At 42.2% G+C, this 21,203-nt stretch overlaps 1 protein-coding gene across 2 annotated transcripts in view; it reads right to left on the minus strand.

The window, feature by feature from the left end:
* ppme1 (protein phosphatase methylesterase 1) overlaps positions 1-21,203 on the minus strand; it is a 71,546-nt gene that overhangs the window by 14,346 nt on the left and 35,997 nt on the right. For both annotated transcript variants that reach the window (XM_068033363.1, XM_068033362.1), the window contains exons 5-7: positions 19,597-19,648; positions 7,370-7,524; positions 7,083-7,173 (exon numbers count right to left, since the gene is read on the minus strand). In XM_068033363.1, coding sequence (XP_067889464.1) covers positions 7,083-7,173; positions 7,370-7,524; positions 19,597-19,648 — 298 coding nt within the window. The remainder of the gene's footprint in view (positions 1-7,082; positions 7,174-7,369; positions 7,525-19,596; positions 19,649-21,203) is intronic.

The raw sequence follows: 21,203 nt of genomic DNA on the forward strand, positions 1-21,203 counted from the left end.
AACAAATGAGGCTGGATAATTAACAGGCATTACTAGTTCAGGAGTTTCAAGCATTTACTACATACATTTCTAACTGTGGGCTTTTTATAACCTAATATAAATTGACAGTTGACAAAATAATTATTTTAAAAAATCTTTTCACTCCCAAAAACAAACTGAATTAGTCAAACATTAACACCCTGGGTTTCCTCATCATCTCCACATTTTGAGAGACTGCTAGTTGTGTCTTACACAATCCTTCGAGCTCACACTACATCTCTTTAACCCTAAAGTATCGCTCCTCACTCCCTCAGAGTGTCCTAAACATCTGATGTCTCCTTTTCCAGGTTCATATTACTTGGCTCATAAATGGTGAAATCTATAATGTGCACTCATTTAAAAAAAAAATTCAATCTTTTGGCAACAATTGACACAATTAACTTTTTTTTTATTCTTTGAGTATTTACACAAACCAGGAATGCAACTTTTTAGATCTCAATTACATCAGCTAAACCACATCTCAAACCAGAAAGACTGGATTGCTTTGCAATGTCAAAAGTGATGCATCAGGATACCCACCCTCTCCTCCCCATGCCTCTAAAAAGTTGAGATGGTCCATACAGAATTTTCTTACTTACTAGTTTCACAGAAACCATCACATCGCAGTTGAAATCTCTCTCTAATTACTTCTGTTAGCCTTACAAGCCATTTTCTTGATGAACTTTTGTAGGCAATAGGAGGTAATCGTTACTGTTGTTTTCTGATGTACATTCTGCAGAATGGTTAAGGCATTCGATATTCTTGAGAGTTATAGGTAATTCTGCAGCCTTGTGTAACAAATCATGCTTGTAACAATTCTGGCCCACATTGCAACAAACTCATACAGTATGGACAGAAAAAAAAATCATTTAGTGTAGTCTCCAGCATACTGTCCTTTTGTGCATTTACAGACATCAGCAAACTAAGCCATGTTAATTTGAACAGTGAACTGGTTTGTTTGCCTGGGCAATTGCACTTTATTTTTATATTGTTGACTGCTAACTGATTGAGTGACATACATTTTCATCTGCAGTATCATTAAAGTAAGGGGAAAAGAATATTTGATGAGCTGGGACATAAGCTTAATGGAGTGAACAGTATAAAATTGTCTCAAGTGCCTTTACATTATAAACAAAGCCACTACACGTACACCTGCTGCTGAGACTCAGTGAAAACCTTTTATAGCAGGCTCCAACAGATGTGGATTGTTCATAAAATAGGTAGTGAAAGGAAGGAACAGCAAGTCTGCTATGCTAAGGTTTTCCTGGCAATTCACCAGGAACCATATTTGGTCTTGACTATGAAAATAAATCAGTCAAAGCTTCTTCTCCTGATTTGTGTTGACTGTGGTCATCTCAGCGGAGGTAACAGTCTGACAGTTAATTAATCTCTAGCGTCCTAAGGTGGTGGGGCAGGGGGATAAATCAGGCAGGTCTCCAGTACGAGATGACTCTCCAGTGAGCGCTGCTTGAAAGTGAAAGTGGTCAGATTCAAACTCAGCTGTAAAGAATAGTCACCAGCACTCTTTATCTGAGTTCACATATAAACAGACATACCCACATTTTCTCCAGTATGAGTCTTCTTCAGAAGAATTTTACAAAGTTCTCTTGATTCATGAATAGTTCCTTTGGACTGAAAATTGCACAGGACACTCTGCTATTTAAGAAAGGTGAGAGGAAGAAACTAGAGAACTATAGACCATTCAGCCTAACATCTATAGTCAGGAAATTACTGCAGCATATGTTTAAAGGATAGAATGGCTGAACACCTTGAAAATTCTCAGCTGATCAGGGAGCCAGCATAAATTTGTAAAGAGGAGGTCACAGGGTGGTCTGCTGCTGCTGCTAAATCCAGGCAGGCAAGGAGGGCCTCTAAGCCTACCTGGAGCGCTGACCCCACCCCCCCCCAAAGGCCACCTCTGGTCTGCTGCCAGGAAACTGCCTCCAGGCAGTTGTACTAACCCCCGCTACATGTGGGGACCTGGAGGCTGACTGGAAAATCCCAGTTGGCCTCCAATAAGTGGCCTTAAGGCAATAATATCTCTAATTTCAAACTTGTACATGGCTTACAATGTTGTTGGTAAACTTGAATACGTGACTTTCTATCCCATCATCTAAGTCATTAATAAATACAATGAATAGCTTAGGCCCCAACAAGGATCCTTGTGGGACACCACTAGTCACATCCTGCCAATTGGAGTACCTGCCCATTATCCCTACTCTCTGGACAGGATTTTAGGCCCTGGAATAGAGGCAGGTGGGCGCTAAAAAAAAAGCACCGCCAGCCGGCATGCTGGATCTTTGGCTCTATACCACCCCTGGGCCATTTTCCTGGAGGTGGGGTTGTGGTGGGGAAAGCAGCAAAGCTACCCACTCACAAGGGGCAGGTAGCCTTGCTGCTTCCCCACCACCCCACACCTTTTCCCCGAATCAAAGTAATTTGATCAAAGTTTAAGATATTGAGGGGAACGGATAGGACAGATAGCGAAAATCTATTTCCACTGGTTGGGGAGTCTAGGACTAAGAGGCATGGTCCCAAAATTAGAACCAGACCTTTCAGAACTGAAATTAGGAAACACTTGTGAATGCAAAAGGGCGGTAAGAGGGTTGAAACTCTCTTCGGCAAAACAGCGACTGATGCTAGATCAATTAATTTATATTCAGAGATCGATGGATTTTTGTTAGCCAAAGGTATTATGGGATATTAGGCAAAGGTGGATATATGGAGTTACATCACTGATCAGCCATGATCTCACTGAATGGTGGAACAGGCTTGATGGGTTAAATACTCTTGTCCCTATGTTCCTAAACACAAGAATTTTTAAAATTGAGGCATTGCTGGACCGGGAGCCAATGTAAGTCAATGAGCATGGGGGTAATGAGTGAATGGGACTTGGTGCAAGTTGTGATATAGGCAGCAGAGTGTTGGATTAGCTCAAATTTACAGAGGGTACAAGGCAGGATGCCAGCCAGGAGAATAGTGGAGTCCATAGGCAACAATGGCATGGATGAGGGTTTCAACAGATGAGCTGAGGCAGGGCAGCGACTGATGGCATTTGAAGTTAAAGGAGGTTGTCTTTGTGATGTATGAGTTTAGGGTTGGAAACTCATCTCCAGTTCAAATATGACACCAAGGTGGCAAACAATCTGGTTCAGTCTCTGATTGTGAACAGGAAGAGGGCTGGAGAAGGTGGCTAGGGAATGGAGTTTGTGGCGGGGACTCCTCCAAACATTTAACTGAAGGAAATTTTTGCTCATCCAATACTGGATGTCAGGCAAGCAGCATGAAAATCAAATGGTGGAGGGATTGACAGAGGCAATGGTGAGGTAGAGCTAGGTATCATCAGCGAGCATGTGGAATCTGATGTGTTTTTGGATAATGGCATTGAGGGGAAACATGTAGATGAGAAATAAAGGCGGTCAAGGGTAGATCCTTGGGGGATGGGGGGGGGGGCTCCAGAGAAAATGGTGCAGGAGCAGAAAGAGAAACCATTGCATTGATTCTCTGGCTACGACTGGCCAAATAAGAATGGAACCAGGTGAGTGCAGTACCATCAAGCTGGACTACAGTTGGAGAAGGATGGTCAAATGGTGTCAAAGACTGCAGAAGGGTTGAAAAGGACGAGGAAGGATAATTAACTTTTGTCACAAAGGATGTAATTTGCAATTTTACTAAGAGCCATTTCGCTACTGTGGTAGGGGCAGAAACCCAATATGGCGAATTCAAATGTGGAGTTCGGGAAACATGGACACAGATTTGGGAAGCGATAGCATGTTCAAGAACTTCGGAGAGGAAGGGGAGGTTGGAGATGGGGGCAGTAGTTTGCAGGGACAGAGGGATCAAGGGTTGGTGTTTTTGTGGAACGGGATGATGGCAGATTTGAAGGAGGGGGTGTCAGTACCTGGAGAACCCAGTACAGATCTCTAGGGAACACCACTTACCACAGTCCATCAATCAGACTACATTCTGGAAGTCCACGTAGATAACATCCATAAACACTCCCTTGTCCACCTCGTTAGTGATTTCCTCAAAAATTCAATTACATTAATCAGATATGACCGACCTTTCACAATCCATGCTGGCTCTTAATTAGCTCATATTTGTTCAAACGCTCAGTCACTGTCCCAGATTACAAATTCCAGTAACCCTACAATGGACATTAACAGCAGTATAAAAGGTTACAGTAAATTATTTTCGAAGTTCTTACTCTAGAGTTTGAGGAATACTTGATAACCATGCAATGTGTTTTGTTTGAAAGTCCTATGCTTGATTTTAGGTGCACTGTAGTTCTAACAATGCAGAAAGTACTGTGGACTGATTTTAGGAATGACTGTTGGCTCAGGAGAATTGCAGGTTTTCAGCTAAAGAGCTCCTGGATGAGCTGTTATTCAACAGCTCACGCAGCTGACAGAATTGGTGGGCCTTGCTCTTCTCAACATCCTCAGGTGTTTCTGGTCACACATGTTCCTCTGCCTCCACATCTTCTCTGCAGCTGGCTCAATCGATTGGCCCTCCAATGTGCAGCAGTCAACAACTTCCTGAAGATTCAGGGCTATTTAGCAGGACACATTCATAGCTACTTGGCAGTGTAAACTTTGCTTCTGGAGGGGTTTTGTCTGTTTTATCAGAACTCGTGGAAATATGGCAATAATTTTACCTCATACTTGCATCTGGGTTCAGGTTCCGGAGAGGCATCATTATCCAAGTTTGGAGAGAATAGCCTTTGCCCCCAAGCAGCCAGCCTCGGATCCAATGTTTGGGGTGCGAGACACGGAATTTGAGTACTGGCACAGGATTAAAGACATCATGGCACTACAAAGAAATCTGGCACAGACCTGCATGAGGCAATGACCATTAGCTCAAAACAGCTGGATGTTTGGTGAGTGAAGTTCTTATATACATAGATTCCAGGTTGTTCTACTTGAGCAGTTAAGGAAATGTGTGCGCCCCAATTGCAATCCTGGAAAAAAATCCAAAGCCCCATGTTCCTGCTTCATGGCATCCATGGCAATGGATACAAAGACAACGACTTTAAAGTCTGGTGAATGCAGACCTGCAAATATGATCGATATGGCAGACGTCATTTGCCACAGACCGGAATGACCAAAACATTAAAGTTGGGACAACAGTTACTGTCAGCCACAGGCACAGATGCACTTGATCTTGTGCTGGAAATAGAGCTCTAACCTGCTGCAGCACCTAACAGCCTGCCTGGTGAAGTGGATCCTCCTCACACACTACTCCTCAGTGAACTGCAGGCAAGAGGTGTTGGGCCTGTACATTCATGTGCAGTAAATCCTCCTGTAAGCACTTTCCTGCAAGTTAGCTAGGTCCTCCTCCTTTTCTAGTGCAAGCACCAAACCCATTGAAACTATCAGAAATTTGTCAGAAGTCCCTGGACTTCTACTGAGTCACCAAATTTCTGTCATGATTACTGTCAGTTCCAGTAACAGACACTCAAAACATTCAAAGGCAACATACTAGGTATCTAACCCAAGAGCAGCTTATGATCCTTTCTAAATATTACTAGAAATTCACCCTCCAAGCTGTCCAAGCCCATGATTTCTGTGATTGATTTATAATTGGCAAAAAGGGTGCTAAAGCCGTTTAAAAGGGTGCTTGGGTTTCAAAACAATTTATAGAGTGCAGACAAGCAAATTGTGTGTGCGAAACAGGCATGAAAGAATGTTACCTGACTTTGTACTTCCGTGCTCATTTTCTTCTAAAGAGGCGAGTTATTCCCAAGCTGAAAGTTACCCTAATTTTCTTCACATACTTACAAAGCCATATCTTGTATTATTCAAACTTGACCTAAGCTCAAAAAACTCCCAAAGTATAAAAGTAGGGAAGTATTTGCTGCAACTGTACAAGGCATTAGTGAGACCGCACATGGAGTATTGCGTACAGTTTTGGTCTCCTTACTTGAGGAGAGATGTAGTTGCATTGGAGGCAGTTCAGAGGTTTACATTTGGGCGGCGCAGTGATTAGCACCGCAGCCTCACAGCTCCAGGGACCCGGGTTCGATTCTGGGTACTGCCTATGCGGAGTTTGCAAGTTCTCCCCGTGACCGCGTGGGTTTTCGCCGGGTGCTCCGGTTTCCTCCTACAGCCAAAGACTTGCAGGTGATAGGTAAATTGGCCGTTGTAAGTTGCCCCTAGTGTAGGTAGGTGGTAGGGAATATGGGATTACTGTAGGGTTAGTATAAATGGGTGGTTGTTGGTCGGACCAGACTCGGTGGGCCAAAGGGCCCGTTTCAGTTCTGTATCTCTAAATAAATAAATAAACTCCCAACCAGAGATGCCCACTTGCCACGGTTGGAGGAGAGGATGGCCAATTCTTGCCTATGCCTCTAAATGGACTACTACATTATGGTAGACACTCCCCTTTAGATGATAGATTGCTGGTTTGTTCTACTTCAACTTCACCTCCTGTTAGGACAATGTAGACCTCATGATCCTGGCACTCTTGCCCTTTGAATGAGGGGCTTGTTGTGGAGGATGTCCAACAGGACGCCTCATTATAGGAAGGATGTGGAAGCTTTAGAGAGGGTGCAGAGGAGATTTACCAGGATGCTGCCTGGACTGGAAGGCATGTCTTACGAAGAAAGGTTGAGGGAGCTAGGGCTTTTCTCATTGGAGCGAAGAAGGATGAGAGGTGACTTGATAGAGGGGTACAAGATGATGAGAGGCATAGATAGAGTGGATAGTCAGAGACTTTTTCCAAGGGCGGAAAGGGCTATCACCAGGGGGCATAATTTTAAGGTGATTGGAGGAAGGTTTCGGGGAGATGTCAGAGGTAGGTTCTTTATACAGAGAGTGCTGGGTGCGTGGAATGCACTGCCAGCAGTGGTAGTAGAAGCAGATACATTAGGGACATTTAAGCGACTCTTGGATAGGTACATGGATGATAGTAGAACGAAGGGTATGTAGGTAGTTTGATCTTAGAGTACGTTAAAGGGTCGGCACAACATCGTGGGCTGAAGGGCTTGTACTGTGCTGTACTGTTCTATGTTCTATGACGAAATGGAGGAGCTACTTGTATTCAGAAAGGTAAAGAAATCTCACCTCCATTCTATGGCACTTTCAATAGAGTTGAATACTTTAGGCCGACTCCGTAAAAACGTTTGCATGCTGTTTAAAGCATCCATCGCTGTGCCTAGAAATGTTTTATTTAAAAGTTACAAAATGCTAAGCAAAAATATATACATACACTAATAGGCATAGCAAAGTTATTATGTTGTACTGGTAGTTTATAAGAGCTGGTACACAGTGTCTGATTATAATTACTTTTACCTGAAGCAAACAAAACTGATTTTTTTTTAAAATTTCATATAGTAACTTAAATAACCCACCTTCTACTACATCAATCACACATAGGGCCAGAAGAGATGGCACCAGGTTCTTTGCTGCAGTATGAACTGCTATTGCTCCTCCCATACTATGGCCAATCAACAGAACTGGCGGAGAATTTGGGCCATAGAGTGTTTCAACTATATTTCCAATGTCTCTGTAAAAGGAAATAAAGATTTAAAAAAAACATAGCAGCATTCTCAAAGCCCGAACAAAGCTGACTTAATGACTGCTTTAACCCTTACTATGTCCAGATAAGTTATCTCATTTAGATGCAACTGGAGTCAATAATCTACTATCAAGGTAACTTATCCTATGCCATTCCTTTCTGGTTTAATACAGAAATTGTGTCTTTTTTTTTCCAATGCATTCATGGGATGTAGGCATTGCTGAGGAGGGCAGCATTTATTGCCCATCCCTAATTGTCCTTGAGAAGGTGATGAGCTGCCTTCTTATACCATTGCAGTCCATGTGGGGTAGATCCACTCAGATTGCTGCGGGGGAGGGAGTTCCAGGATTTGACCCAGCGACAATGAAGGAACGGCGATAAAGCTCTAAAAAGAGGATGGTGTGGGACCTGGAGGGGAACTTGTGGCATTCCCATTCATCTACTGCTCTTGCTCTTCTAGGTGATAGAAGTCATGGGTTTGGAAGGTGCTGCGAAGGAGGCCTGGCGAGTTGCTGCAATGCATCTCAAAGATGGTATACACTGCTGCCACTGTGTGTTAGCAGTGGAGGGATTTACAAGAACAAGGAGCAGGAGTAGACCATATGGCCCATCAAGCCTGCTCCGTCATTCAATACGATCGTGGCTGATCGTAGGCTTCAACTTAACTTTTCCACCTGCTCGTCATACCACGTGATTCCCGGAAACACCAAAGATCTGTCTATCCCAGATTGGTTGAAGGTGATGGGAATTTCCCTGGATCTAATGGCAGTCTAAATGTTATGGATTCTGATGAGTAAATTATATTTAGTCTTTAACTCATTTTCTGCAATTTATACCATGGTGATGTTACTGAAACATTCAACATAAATGCGCTTAGGAATCTAGAAACCAGTAAAGTAAATTAGAATCATAGAATGATGAATGGTTACAGCACAGAAGGAGGCCATTCGTCCTGTTGCATCCGTGCTGGCTCTCCACAACAGCAGCTCAGCTAATCCCACTACACCGCCCTTTCCCCTTAGCCCACATTTTCTCTCTTTGGGTGCTTATCCAATTCCCTTTTGAAAGCCACAATTGAAATCTGTCTTCATCACCCTTTCAGGCAGTGCATTCCACAATATAAATTACTTGCTGTAAAAATGTTCTTCTCATGTCATTCTTTTGCAAATCACCTTAAATTGGTGTCCTCTGGTTCTCGACCTTTCCACCAATGGGAACGGTTTCTAGACCTCGCATGATTGTGCACACTGTCAAATTTCCATCAACTTTGTCTTCTCCAAAGGAAAACAATCCCAGTCCCTTCAATTTATCCACATAACTGAGGTCCCTCATTCCTGCAGCTATTCTCATAAATCTTTTCTGCGCCTCTAAGGCCTTCATATCATTGTACGGTGCCCAGAACTGGACACAATACTCCAGTTGAGGCCAAACCATTGCTTTTTAAAAGATTCATCATAACTTCCTTGCTTTTGTACTCTATGCATCTCTTTATAACACCAGGATCCCATATGCCTTTTTAAGGACTTTTAGAGGACTCGGCAGGCAGTTCAGGAATCTCCTGTGGCTATCCTCCTGCAAAACAGGTTTCCTGCTTTGGATTATGTTGGGGGGAATGGCCTCTCAGGGGAAAGCAACAACAGCCCAATTCATTGCATCACAGTTGGCTCTGCTGCATAGAGGAGGAGTAAAACGTGTGGGAATGCAATAGTTATCGGGGATTCAATTGTAAGGGGGATAGATAGACATTTCTGTGGCCGCAAAAGAGACTCCAGGATGGTATGTTGCCTCCCTGGTGCTAGGGTCAAGGATGTCTCAGAGCAGTTACAGGACATTCTGAAGGGGGAGGGTGTTCGCAATCGTGGTACACATTGGCACAAATGATGTCGGTAAAAAAAAAAAGGATGAGGTCCTAAAAGCAGAATGTAGGGATCTAGGAAGTAAGTTGAAAAGTAGGACCTCAAAAGGTAGTGATCTCAGGATTACTACCAGTGCCATGTGCTAGTCAGGGTAGAAATAGCAAGATATATCAGATGAATACGTGGCTGAAGAGATGGTGTGAGGGGGAGGGTTTTAGATTCCTGGGACATTGGGACCAGTTTTGTGGGGAGGTGACACCAGTACAAATTGGAAGGGTTACACCTGGGCAGGAACGGGACTGATGTCCTGGGGAGAGTATTTGCTAGAGTGGTTGGGGAGAGTTTAAACTAAAATGGCAGGGGGATGGGAACCTTTGCAAGGAGTCAAAGGAGGGGGGGGAATGGGAATCAAAGACAAGAACAAAAGACAGTAAAGGGAATAAGAAAAATGATAGGCAGAGAAATCAAGGGCAAGAATCACACAGGGCCACAGTGAAAAATAGTGGGAAGGGGACAAGTAATGTTAAAAAGACAAGCCTTAAGGCTTTGTGCCTTAATGCGCGGAGCATTCGCAATAAAGTTGATGAATTAATCGCGCAAATAGATGTAAACTGGTATGATATAGTCAGGATTACGGAGACATGGCTGCAAGGTGACCAGGGATGGGAAATGAACATCCAGAGGTATTCAGTATTTGGGAAGGACAGACAAAAAGCAAAAGTTGGTGGAGTTGCATTGCTGGTTGAAGAGGAAATTAACGCAATAGCGAGGCACGATATTAGCTCTGACGATGTGGAATTTGTATGGGTAGAGCTGAGAAACACTAAGGGGCAAAAAAACGTTAGTGGGGGTTGTATATAGACCCCCAAACTGTAGTGGGGATGTTGGGAATGGCATTAAACAGGACATTAGAGACACATGCGATAAAACAACATCTGTAATTATGGGTGACTTTCATCTACATATAGATTGGGCAAATCAAACTAGTCACAATACGGTAGAGGAGGAATTCTTGGAGCGTATACGGAATGGTTTTCTGGACCAATACGTTGAGGGACCAACTAGAGAACAGGCCATCCTAGACTGGGTATTGTGTAATGAGGGGGGAATAATTGACAATCTAGTGGTGCAAGACCCCTTGGGGACGAGCAACCATAATATGATAGAATTCTTCATCAAGATGGAGAGTGACGTAGTTGATTCTGAGACTAAGGTCCTGAATCTTAGTAAAGGAAACTATGAAGGTATGAGGCGCGGGTTGGCTATGACGGATTGGGAAACATTACTTAAAGGGATGACGGTGGATAGGCAACGGCAAACATTTAAAGAGCGCATGGATGAACTGCAACAATTGTTTATCCCTGTCTGGCACAAAAGTAAAATGGGGAAGGTAGCCAAACCATGGCTTACAAGGGAAATTAGAGATAGCATTAGATCCAAGGAAGAGGAATATAAATTTGCCAGAATAAAAACAGACCTGAGGATTGGGAGCAGTTTAGAATTCAGCAAAGGAGGACCAAAGGATTGATTAAGGGGAAAATAGAGTACGAGAGCAAGCTTGCAGGGAACATAAAAACTGACTGTAAAAGTTTCTATAGGTATGTGAAGAGAAAAAGATTGGTGAAGACAAATGTAGGTCCCTTGCAGTCAGAAATAGGAACTTATTATGGGGAACAAAGAAATGGCTGACCAACTAAATGCATACTTTGGTTCGGTCTTCACAAAGGAGGACACAAATTTCATACCAGAAATGTTGGGAACACAGGGCTAAGTGAGAGAGAGGAACTGAAGGAAATCAGTATGAGTAGAGAAATGGTGTTGGGGAAATTGATGGGATTGAAGGTCGATAAATCCCCAGGGCCTGATGGTATGCATCCCAGAGTACTTAAGTAAGTGGCCCTAGAAATACTGGATGCATTGGTGGTCATCTTCCAAGAAAGATGTCATTTGGTGAGTATGACTATGTCAGGCTGTTGCTTGACTAGTCTGTGGGACATCTCCCAACTTTGGCACAAGTCCCCAGATCCTAGCATTCAATTCCAAAGCAGAGTATACAGATGCCTGGAAGCAGTTCCATTCCTGTCATCCGAAAAATGATGTGCAGCAGAAGGGGGGCTAAATATTTGCAAACATCATAGCGAACATACATACACTCTCTCACTCTCTCTTTCTCACATCTCCAGTATCTGCTAGAATTCTCATAGGACAAGGCCTTTTTGCAAGGGGTCTTTAGTGTCATTGTAAATTGCCCCTAGTGTAGGCAGGTGGTAGGGAATATGGGATTACTGTAGGGTTAGTATAAATGGGTGGTTGTTGGTCGGCACAGACTCGGTGGGCCGAAGGGCCTGTTTCAGTGCTGTATCTCTAAATAAAATAAAATAAAATAAAATAAAATTCTATCAACTCTGGAACAGCTCCTACAGATTGGAGGGTAGCTAATGTAACCCCACTATTCAAAAAGGGAGGTAGAGAGAAAGCAGGGAATTATAGACCAGTCAGCCGGACGTCAGTAATGGGGAAAGTTCTAGAGTCCATTATCAAAGATTTTATAGGAGAGCACTTAGCGAACAGTGGTAGAATTGGGCAGAGTCAGCATGGATTTACGAAAGGGAAATCATACTTGACAAATCTACTAGAATTCTTAGAGGATGTAACTAGTAAAGTTGATGAGGGGGAGCCAGTGGAAGTGGTTTATTTGGACTTTCAGAAGGCTTTCGACAAAGTCTCACATAAGAGATTAGCGCGCAAAATTAAAGCGCATGGGATTGGGGGTAGTGTATTGCGATGGATAGAAAATTGGTTGGCAGACAGGAAACAAAGAGTAGGGATAAATGGGTCTTTTTCTGAATGGTAGGCAGAGACTAGTGGGGTATCGCAGGGATCGGTGCTAGGACCCCACCTATTCACAATAGCTTCTTCTTTGGCCTCCTTGTCTCGAGAGGTCAGTGGTTTGTGGATCAGCGCATGGAGTGGCTATAAAGGCCAATTCTAGAGCGACAGGCTCTTCCACAGGTGCTGCAGATAAAATTGGTTGTCGGGGCTGTTACACAGTTGGCTCTCCCCTTGCGCTTCTGTCTTTTTTCCTGCCAACTGCTAAGTCTCTTCGACTGGGCACACTTTAGCCCTGCCTTTATGGCTGCCCGCCAGCTCTGGCGATCACTGGCAACTGACTCCCACGACTTGTGATCAATGTCACAGGACTTGATGTCACGTTTGCAGAAGTCTTTAAAGCGGAGACATGGATGGCCGGTGGGTCTGATACGAGTGATGAGCTCGCTGTACAATGTGTCCTTGGGCATCCTGCCATCTTCCATGTGGCTCACATGGCCAAGCCATCTCAAGCGCCGCTGGCTCAGTAGGGTGTATATGCTGGGGATGTTGGCCGCCTCGAGGACTTCTGTGTTGGAGATACGGTCCTGCCACCTGATGCCAAGTATTCTCCGGAGGCAGCGAAGATGGAAATGAATTGAGACGTCGCTCTTGGCTGACATACGTTGTCCAGGCGTCGCTGCCATAGAGCAGGGTACTGAGGGCACAGGCTTGATACACTCGGACTTTTGTGTTCCGTGTCAGTGTGCCATTCACAATGTACATTAATGATTTAGATGAGGGAATTAAATGTAATATCTCCAAATTTGCAGATGACACAAAACTGGGTGGGAGGGTGAGTTGTGAGGAGAAGTCAGAGAGGCTTCAGGGTGATTTCGACAAGTTGAGGGAGTGGGCTAATGCATGGCAGATGCAGTATAACGTGGATAAATGGGAGGTTATCCACTTTGGTAGAAAAAAACAGGAAGGCAGATTATCTGAACAGCTATAAACTGACCTGGGTGTTACTGTACACCAGTCACTGAAGGTAAGCATGCAGGTGCAACAGGCAGTAAAAAGGCAAATGGTATGTTGGCCTTCATAGCAAGAGGATTCGAGTACAGGAGCAGGGATGAATTGCTACAATTATACAGGGCCTTGGTGAGGCCACAGCTGGAATATTGTGTGCAGTTTTGGTCTCCTTATCTGAGGAAGGATGTTCTTGCTATAGAGGGAGTGCAGCGAAGGTTCACCAGACTGATTCTTGGATGGCAGGACTGACTTATGAGGAGAGATTGAGTCAGTTAGGATTATATTCGCTGGAGTTCAGAAGAGTGAGGGGGGATCTCAGAAACCTATAAAATTCAAACAGAACTTAACAGGGTAGATGGGGGAAGGATGTTCCTGATGGTGGGGGAATCCAGAACTAGGGGTCATAGTCTAAGGATACGGGGTAAACCTTTCAGGATTGAGATGAGGAGAAATTTCTTCACCCAGAGAGTGGTGAGCCTGTGGAATTCGCTACCACAGGAGGCAGTTGAGGCCAAAACATTGCATGTTTTCAAGAAGGAGTTAGATATAGCTCTTGGGTCTAATGGGATCAAAGGTTATGGGGCGAAAGCGGGAGGAGGTCACCGAGTTGGATGATCAGCCAAGATCATAATGAATGGCGGAGCAGGTTCGAAGGGCCGAATGGCCTACTCCTGCTCCTATTTTCTATGTTTCTATGCTTAACTACTTTCTCACCTTCAATTATTAATGCAGATTTACTTCCAGGTCTCTGTTCCTGCACCCCTTTATTTCATATAGTCTCTCATTCTTTCTACCAAAATGTATCACTTCAACTTCTCTGTATTAAGTTTCATCTGCCATGTGGCCGCCCATTCCACCAGCTTGTCTTTGTCCTCTAAGTCGATCGCTATCCTCCTCAAAGTTCCCAATAATTTCAAGTTTTGAGTCATCTGCAAAATTTGAAATTGTGTCCTCTAGACCCAAGTCTACGCCATTAAATCATATCACAAAACGCAGTGATCCTAGTACCAACTGCTGCGGAACCCCACTGTACACCCTTCTTCAGTCTGACAACCATTCACCACTACTCGCTGTTTCCCGTCGCACAGCAAATTTCATATCCATGCTGCCACAGTCCCTTGTATTCCACAGGCTTCAACTTTGCTGATAAATCGATTATGTGGCATTTTATCAACCTTCTCTGTTACCTCATCAAAAACTCAATCACGTTGGTTTAGCGTGATTTTCCTTAAGCAAATCTGTGCTGGCTTTCCTCAGTCACTTGGCCAAGTGTGGATTAACTGTTAATTCTGTCCTGAAAAATGGAAAGTTTTCCAACTGATGTTAAACTAACTGGCCTGTAATTGTTGAGTTTATCTTACACTCTTGTTTAAAAAAAGGGTGCAACATGCGTAATTCTCTAGTCCTATGGCACCACCCCTGTATCCAAGGAGGATTGGAAAATTACTGCCAGTACCTCCACAATTTCCACCCTTCCTTCCCTCAGCATCCTTGGATGCATCCCATCCAGTCTTGGTGACTTATCAATTTTAAGTACAGCCATCCTTTCCAATACCTCCTCTTTCACAATGGCTTTGATAGCATCTTCTTCCTTGGTAAAGACAGATGCAAAGTAGTCAGTTAGTACCTCAGCCATGTCTCTGCTTCCATGCGCAGATCCCCTTTTTGGTCCCTAATCAGCCCCACATCACCTCTTACTACCTTTTTACTATTTATATGCCGAGAGAAGACTTTTGGATTCCTTTTCACATTAGCTACCAGTCTTTTCTCATACTCTCTTTTCACCTCTCATTTTCTTTTTCACTTCCCCTCTGAACTTCCTATATTCAGCCTTATTCTCGCTTGTAACAACAACCTGACATTTGTTATATGCACTCATTTTCTGCTTCATCTTACTCTCTATCTCTTCCACTATCCAGGAAGCCGTAGCATTGTTTGTCCTACCTTTCCTCATCATGGGAATGTAATTCAACTGTACTCAAACTATCTTCTCCTTAAAGGCAGTCCATTGTTCAATTACAGTTTTACCTGCAAATCTTTGATTCCAACTTACCTGGTACAGACAAAAGCAAAAATATTGCAGATGCTGGAAATCTGAAATAAAAACTAAGTGCTGGAAATACTCAGATGGCCAGGCAGCATCTTTGGAGAGAGAAGCAAAGTTAACATTTCTGGTCTGTGACCTTTCATCAGAACAGTGATTGTGTTCTGATGAAAGGTCACAAATCTGAAACGTTAACTCTGCTTCTCTTTCCAAAGATGCTGCCTGACCTGCTGAGTATTTCGGTTTTTATTTTATTACCTGGTACAGATCCGTTCTCACCCCACTGAAACTGGCCCTCTGCCAATTAAGTATTTGTACTCTGGACTGCTCCTCGTCCTTTTACATAGTCAACCTAAAACTTATGATACTATGATCACTGTTCCCCTTTTGACACTTAATCCATCTCATTCCCCCAAACCAGATCCAGCAATGCCTCCTTCCTCGTTCAGCCAGAAATATACTGATCAAGAAAATTCTCCTGAACACAGTTCAGAAACTCTTTCCATCCCCCCGCCCCCACCATCCTTAACTTTATTACTATCCCAATCTACATTAGGATAATTAAAATCCCCGATTATCCTTACTCTATAGTTTTTGCACCTCTCCAATCTGCTCCTCTATATATCTTTCCCACTAATTAATTTCGAGAGAGATTACTGGTTCATTATCTATTATCCACCAGCATCCTGCTGGCAAATAACCATCAGCTTTTCTCATTAAACAGTATTTTTAAAATTGCAATGTCCAACAATACTGAATATTTCAAGGTCAACCCTATTTAAAGCAAACATAAATGTTTAGTCTTACTTATTTCCTCAAAAAAGTGCTATTAAATGATGAAAAGAGAGCTCAAATTAAGAATACCCACCCAACCACAGTCAAATACAGCTGACACATTTAAATCAGCTGATATTTAGTTGTTAAAACCAGCAAGCTTCTTTTGTAACTATCACACTTTTGAATCAGTAGAAATGTTCAGATTATTGTGTCGCCCGGCCACAGTCTTCCTCTAAATTAATACTTGCAAAAAATGTTATACTTTACTTAAAAGGTCAAAAATTTCAGTTGTGGGTGGAAGGGAAAAAAAGTAGACAAATACATATAGTCACTAATGACACAATAATAGGTTGCAGAATCACAGCATAGAGCTCAAATTTCAACATTAATTCTCATCCAGCATCCATATTTCAAAAACAAACGTTAATATTTTTAATAAAGTGGCTTTAATATTTTAATTCATGTGTATGTTTACTTCATTATTGGTTAAGACATGGTTTATAATAAATGGATAGTTTTGTTGTTTATTAAAGAAACCTGATTGGTGTGCTTTATTCTGGAGAAAATAGTATCTGATTGACTGTTTCAGTAAGGGAAAAAATTTAAATGTATGTTGTGATCTGAGGAAAAATGGGACTGAATTAACAGTGCACTCTTCCTGCCTCGGTCGTAACACTGTGATCTGCATTCAAAACCAGCCCATATTCCTGGGATGCATACATCCTTTTCCAACTGGCATATAAACGTCCTACTCAAAGTATGTTTGGGTGCATGTCGACAGTCCCCAACTGGCAAGGATCTGGCAGGAAATTCACATGTGTTCAAGAGGCACCAAGGATAGCCAGTGTGCAAAATGGGGATAAAAAAAAAGGGACTGCTGTAGTAGGAACATTCTGCAGGACACAGGAGCTGTACTCTTCATTTAGTACAAGCCATATATCAAAGGAGTGCTTGATGACAGCAAATGACAGTAAAAGCATCTCTAATTAGAATACAAAAATTTACCAATTTAAAAAAAATGAGCTGACAAGAGTATTTTCAAATTTTGGATTTAGCAAAATGACTATATCCTCAGTTTCACAGGAAGGAAATTTGGTTGTAGGCAATTAAGATATCTAAAATTAGGTTATCCTAATTTTAACTTAATATGACTATCAAGTACCATGAAAGTAACATTTATGCCAATACGGACATTGGTCCTTTTCCTTCCTAGTAGTATACTTTGTCATAGCAGAAAATGTACCATATTGACAAACGTATATACACCAGACTCGATCAGGAAAACAAAATGATCAACTTAACTTGCATACAGACCATACACCAACATAAACTGGTTTTCCTTTTTTAAAAAAAAAAGCAATCTTTATGCAAGTTAACAGTCTTATATGTGGAGTTTCAGTGTTAATGTTAGTTTGAATTAACACTAAATTTCAACAGAAAACTGGTGCCCAGCGGATTTTCATTACTATACATGACACAGAAATCGAACTCTTCATTAAACCAGAGCTCCATATGCCTGCTCAGCTGGATGTCCAAAATCCCAAGGCAGTATTTGAAGTACAGAGGAACTCTCTTGTCATCCTGCCTAGGACCACTAAAACAGATGAACTGATCATTTATCTCATTGCTGTTTTCAGAACCTTTGTGTACAATTGGCTGCCACATTTGTCAGCATTATAACAATTCCTACACTTCGAATGTAACTGCTAAGAAACTCTTTTGGACATCCTGAGGACATGAAAGGTACTATATGAATACAAGTTCATACTCGACATTAGTTCAGGGGCCCTATGTGTCCTCAAATTTTGAAGTGAGCTAGTATCATATTAATAGTCCTGGATCACCAAAAGTTCTATTGCTGACTGAAGCAGAACATGCTTTTCTTTCTTCACCTGTCTTTAATGTGTTGAAACAAGACTTGCTGTATGGTCTCATTCTTTCCCAAGACCATCATAGTCTTCCCTTCCCCTATGATCTGCAAGCTTTCAAAACCCAAGCTCAACAGCATCAATTTATTTAGCTCATCTTTTCTCCTGCTTTCTATGGTCCTTTATCCAACCTTCTCAAATTGAGAAGGTCACGTCTTCAAGTCAACCAACCCGGGTAGAAAAAGCTCTGAACATAGCTAACATCACACATAAATGCATGTGCATGTAGAATATTTTCAATGATAAGTGCTGTACAGAACAATTTTGGCAATGAATACCTAAATAATTTAAGTTAGAATGTCTGAAATCATTAGAAAATGATACTGAAGCTTAGAAAAAACATAACTGATTTGGAGGGGCAACAGTTCACATCCACAAGAGGAATTATTTCCCGATAGGGAAATTCAGAACAATGGATATAACTTAAAATTAGAGCTAGGCCATTTTGGAGTAAAATTAGAGAACACATTTTCCACATAAAGTGTAGTAGAAATCTGGAGCTCTCCCTCTCAAAAAGGCTGCGGGCACGGAGTGAATTAAAACTTTCAATACTCCGCTCAATTGACTTGCGCTCCATAAAGGATATCGAGTAATAGCGGGTAAAGGGGGGATAAAAGGAGCTGAGGTACAGATCAACTGTGATCTAAATGAATGGCAGAACAGGCTTCAGGGGCTCAATGGCTTACACCTTTTCCTATGTGCCTATCAATTATACTGTCACTCATAACTGTCACATTAAGATTCTAGATGGCTATACTGAATGGTTACTTAACAGCACTAGAGAATATCCCCAACCTATAAGTATTTTCCATCTTAGTGGAGGGAAATGTGGGCAGCACAGAGCCTCACAGCTCCAGTGACCTTGTTTCAGTTCTGGGTACTGCCTGTGCGGAGTTTGCAAGTTCTCCCTGTGACCGCGTGGGTTTCCGCCGGGTGCTCCGGCTTCCTCCCACAGCCAAAGACTTGCAGGTTGATAGGTATATTGGCCATTGTAAATTGCCCCTAGTGTAGGTAGGTGGTAGGAGAATGGTGGGGATGTGGTAGGGAATATGGGATTAATGTAGGATTAGTATAAATGGGTGGTTGTTGGTCAGCACAGACTCGGTGGGCCAAAGGGCCTGTTTTAGTGCTGTATCTCTAAATAAATAAATACATTTTTCATATATACATACAATCCACCAAAAATAAATTTAACCTGGTTTATAGTTTAAGAAAAATGGATCCACAGAATTAATGTAATTTCAGCTATGGGAGGAGATAGGTAAACAGAAACCACTTTTACAGCTTGGATCATGCTGAGGGCTTACATGGTATTTATTTTTAATGTTAGGATTTTCACTCATCTTTTTGGAACAGACAACATGTCAGGTTCTGGATGTTTCTGTAAAAAAAAAACTCAGAAGTACCTCACCCTGGGAGATCATACCAACAGATGGAACAGCCCACATCACAAGAGAATTTCACAGGTTGCTGAAAAATTATGAGAATCCTAATGACCCTGCAGTAATGCAAAGGGAAAATGAAGTGGCAGGAAAGGAGAAAAATTTGACACCCAATTACTAGGTTGCTGAATCATTTACTATGCTTCAAAATAATTATTTTATTGCCTGAATACCTGGACATAGTTTCTGCTGAAAGATCATCAGACCATTTGACTTTTGTATCACCTGTAAGATAAATAGGACTTCAGTTAGATGTTTTAGTTACAGATGGTTTCCTGTCTTCATATTGCTTAACAGATAATTTATGATTTAATCTAATGCCTTTTAGCTACTGCACCTTCATAAACACACAGGTATCCATAATTTGTTACAAAACATGGGCAAAAGCAGAGACCACACAACTTTAGTATGCAGTAGAAATTCTAAGACCAGGTGAGAAAGGGGTCTAGGGGTCCTTTTAGCCTTCACCTGGTCTTATTGTAACAGGGTTTATGTTTTTAAACACACCGTGTTTTTAGCTCCCCCTTAGTGAATCCATGTTGGTAGGTAAATTGGCCATTATAAATTGCCACTAGTATAGGTAGGTGGTAGGGTAATATAGGGACAGGTGAGGATGTGATAGGAATATGGGATTAGTGTAGGATTAGTATAAATGGGTGGTTGATGGTCGGCACAGACTCGGTGGGCAGAAAGGCCTGTTTCAGTGCTGTATCTCTAAACTAAACTAAAAACTAAACCTTCCAATTATAAGGCAAAGAAATGAGCACAAACAGGCCTTCCTGGGTTTAAAGAAGAAAAAAAGTGAAATTTATTAAAACTTAAACTCCAATTTGGTCAATGCCTATGGATACATGCCATGCCCCATGCTAGCATGCATATGCAATACATACACGCAAGTAGAGACAGAAAAAAGAGAAAATAAAGTAGAAAGGTTTGAGGCAATATCAGAAGAGTTTCTTGTTACTATGCTTCGAGCTCACTGTAGTCCTGCTTTTTGTTGGGACCCAGCATTCTTCTTAAACCTTGTCCACTGTGGGAGACTTTTCTCTCTTGGGATTCATGTGTCTTCAATGGGTCTTCCCGTTCCGAAAGAAAGAGATGGAAGCAGACAGGAGAGAGATGTTCTCAGTCCAGGAGCAAAGAGCTTTAAAACTGTGGCAAGTTCAAATTCAAAAAACTCCAACCGCCAGTTAGTCATGCGACTATACTGGTCTGACCAGGTCTTGTGCGCATTGGGGAAGCAGGGACTGGTTCCTTTGTTCCAACACTGTCTGCTGGTATGCAAAATACAAATTCATTTTTTAAAGTCTGTAGTGTTAATCCATTTTGTGCTCAGCATTCAAAATTATGCCTGACCTAAGGAATTTGGATTCCAACATTACCTCCAAAAGTTAAAGAGAAGAAATTTTCCATTACCAGGATACAATGTGATTTGCTGGAGGCAAGTAATTCCAGAACAGTAGTCAGACCAGTTTGAATACAAGTCAGGTTTTGAATAGAACCGCTCCAGATTACAGATGCTTTTTCCCATAACTGATATCAATACAGTGGCCTAGAAATCACAGAAAGGCTACTTAAGAGGTATTTATAAAGGCAGTTATGTTGCAATGGGAGAGGCACTAAATGGAGCGCCCAGGACTCCTTGCTGGAATAGGTAAATGACCTGGAATTGCAGTCTCAATGAACAACAAAAAAAAAAGACGTTTAATGGAACAGAGATAGGAAACCTGGAACAATAATGTCAAATACACTATTACAGCACAGGTTCAGAGCTGTGAAG

Source organism: Heterodontus francisci, chromosome 6 (genome assembly GCF_036365525.1).
Source record: "Heterodontus francisci isolate sHetFra1 chromosome 6, sHetFra1.hap1, whole genome shotgun sequence".
In the NCBI taxonomy this organism is placed as follows: Eukaryota; Metazoa; Chordata; class Chondrichthyes; order Heterodontiformes; family Heterodontidae; genus Heterodontus; species Heterodontus francisci.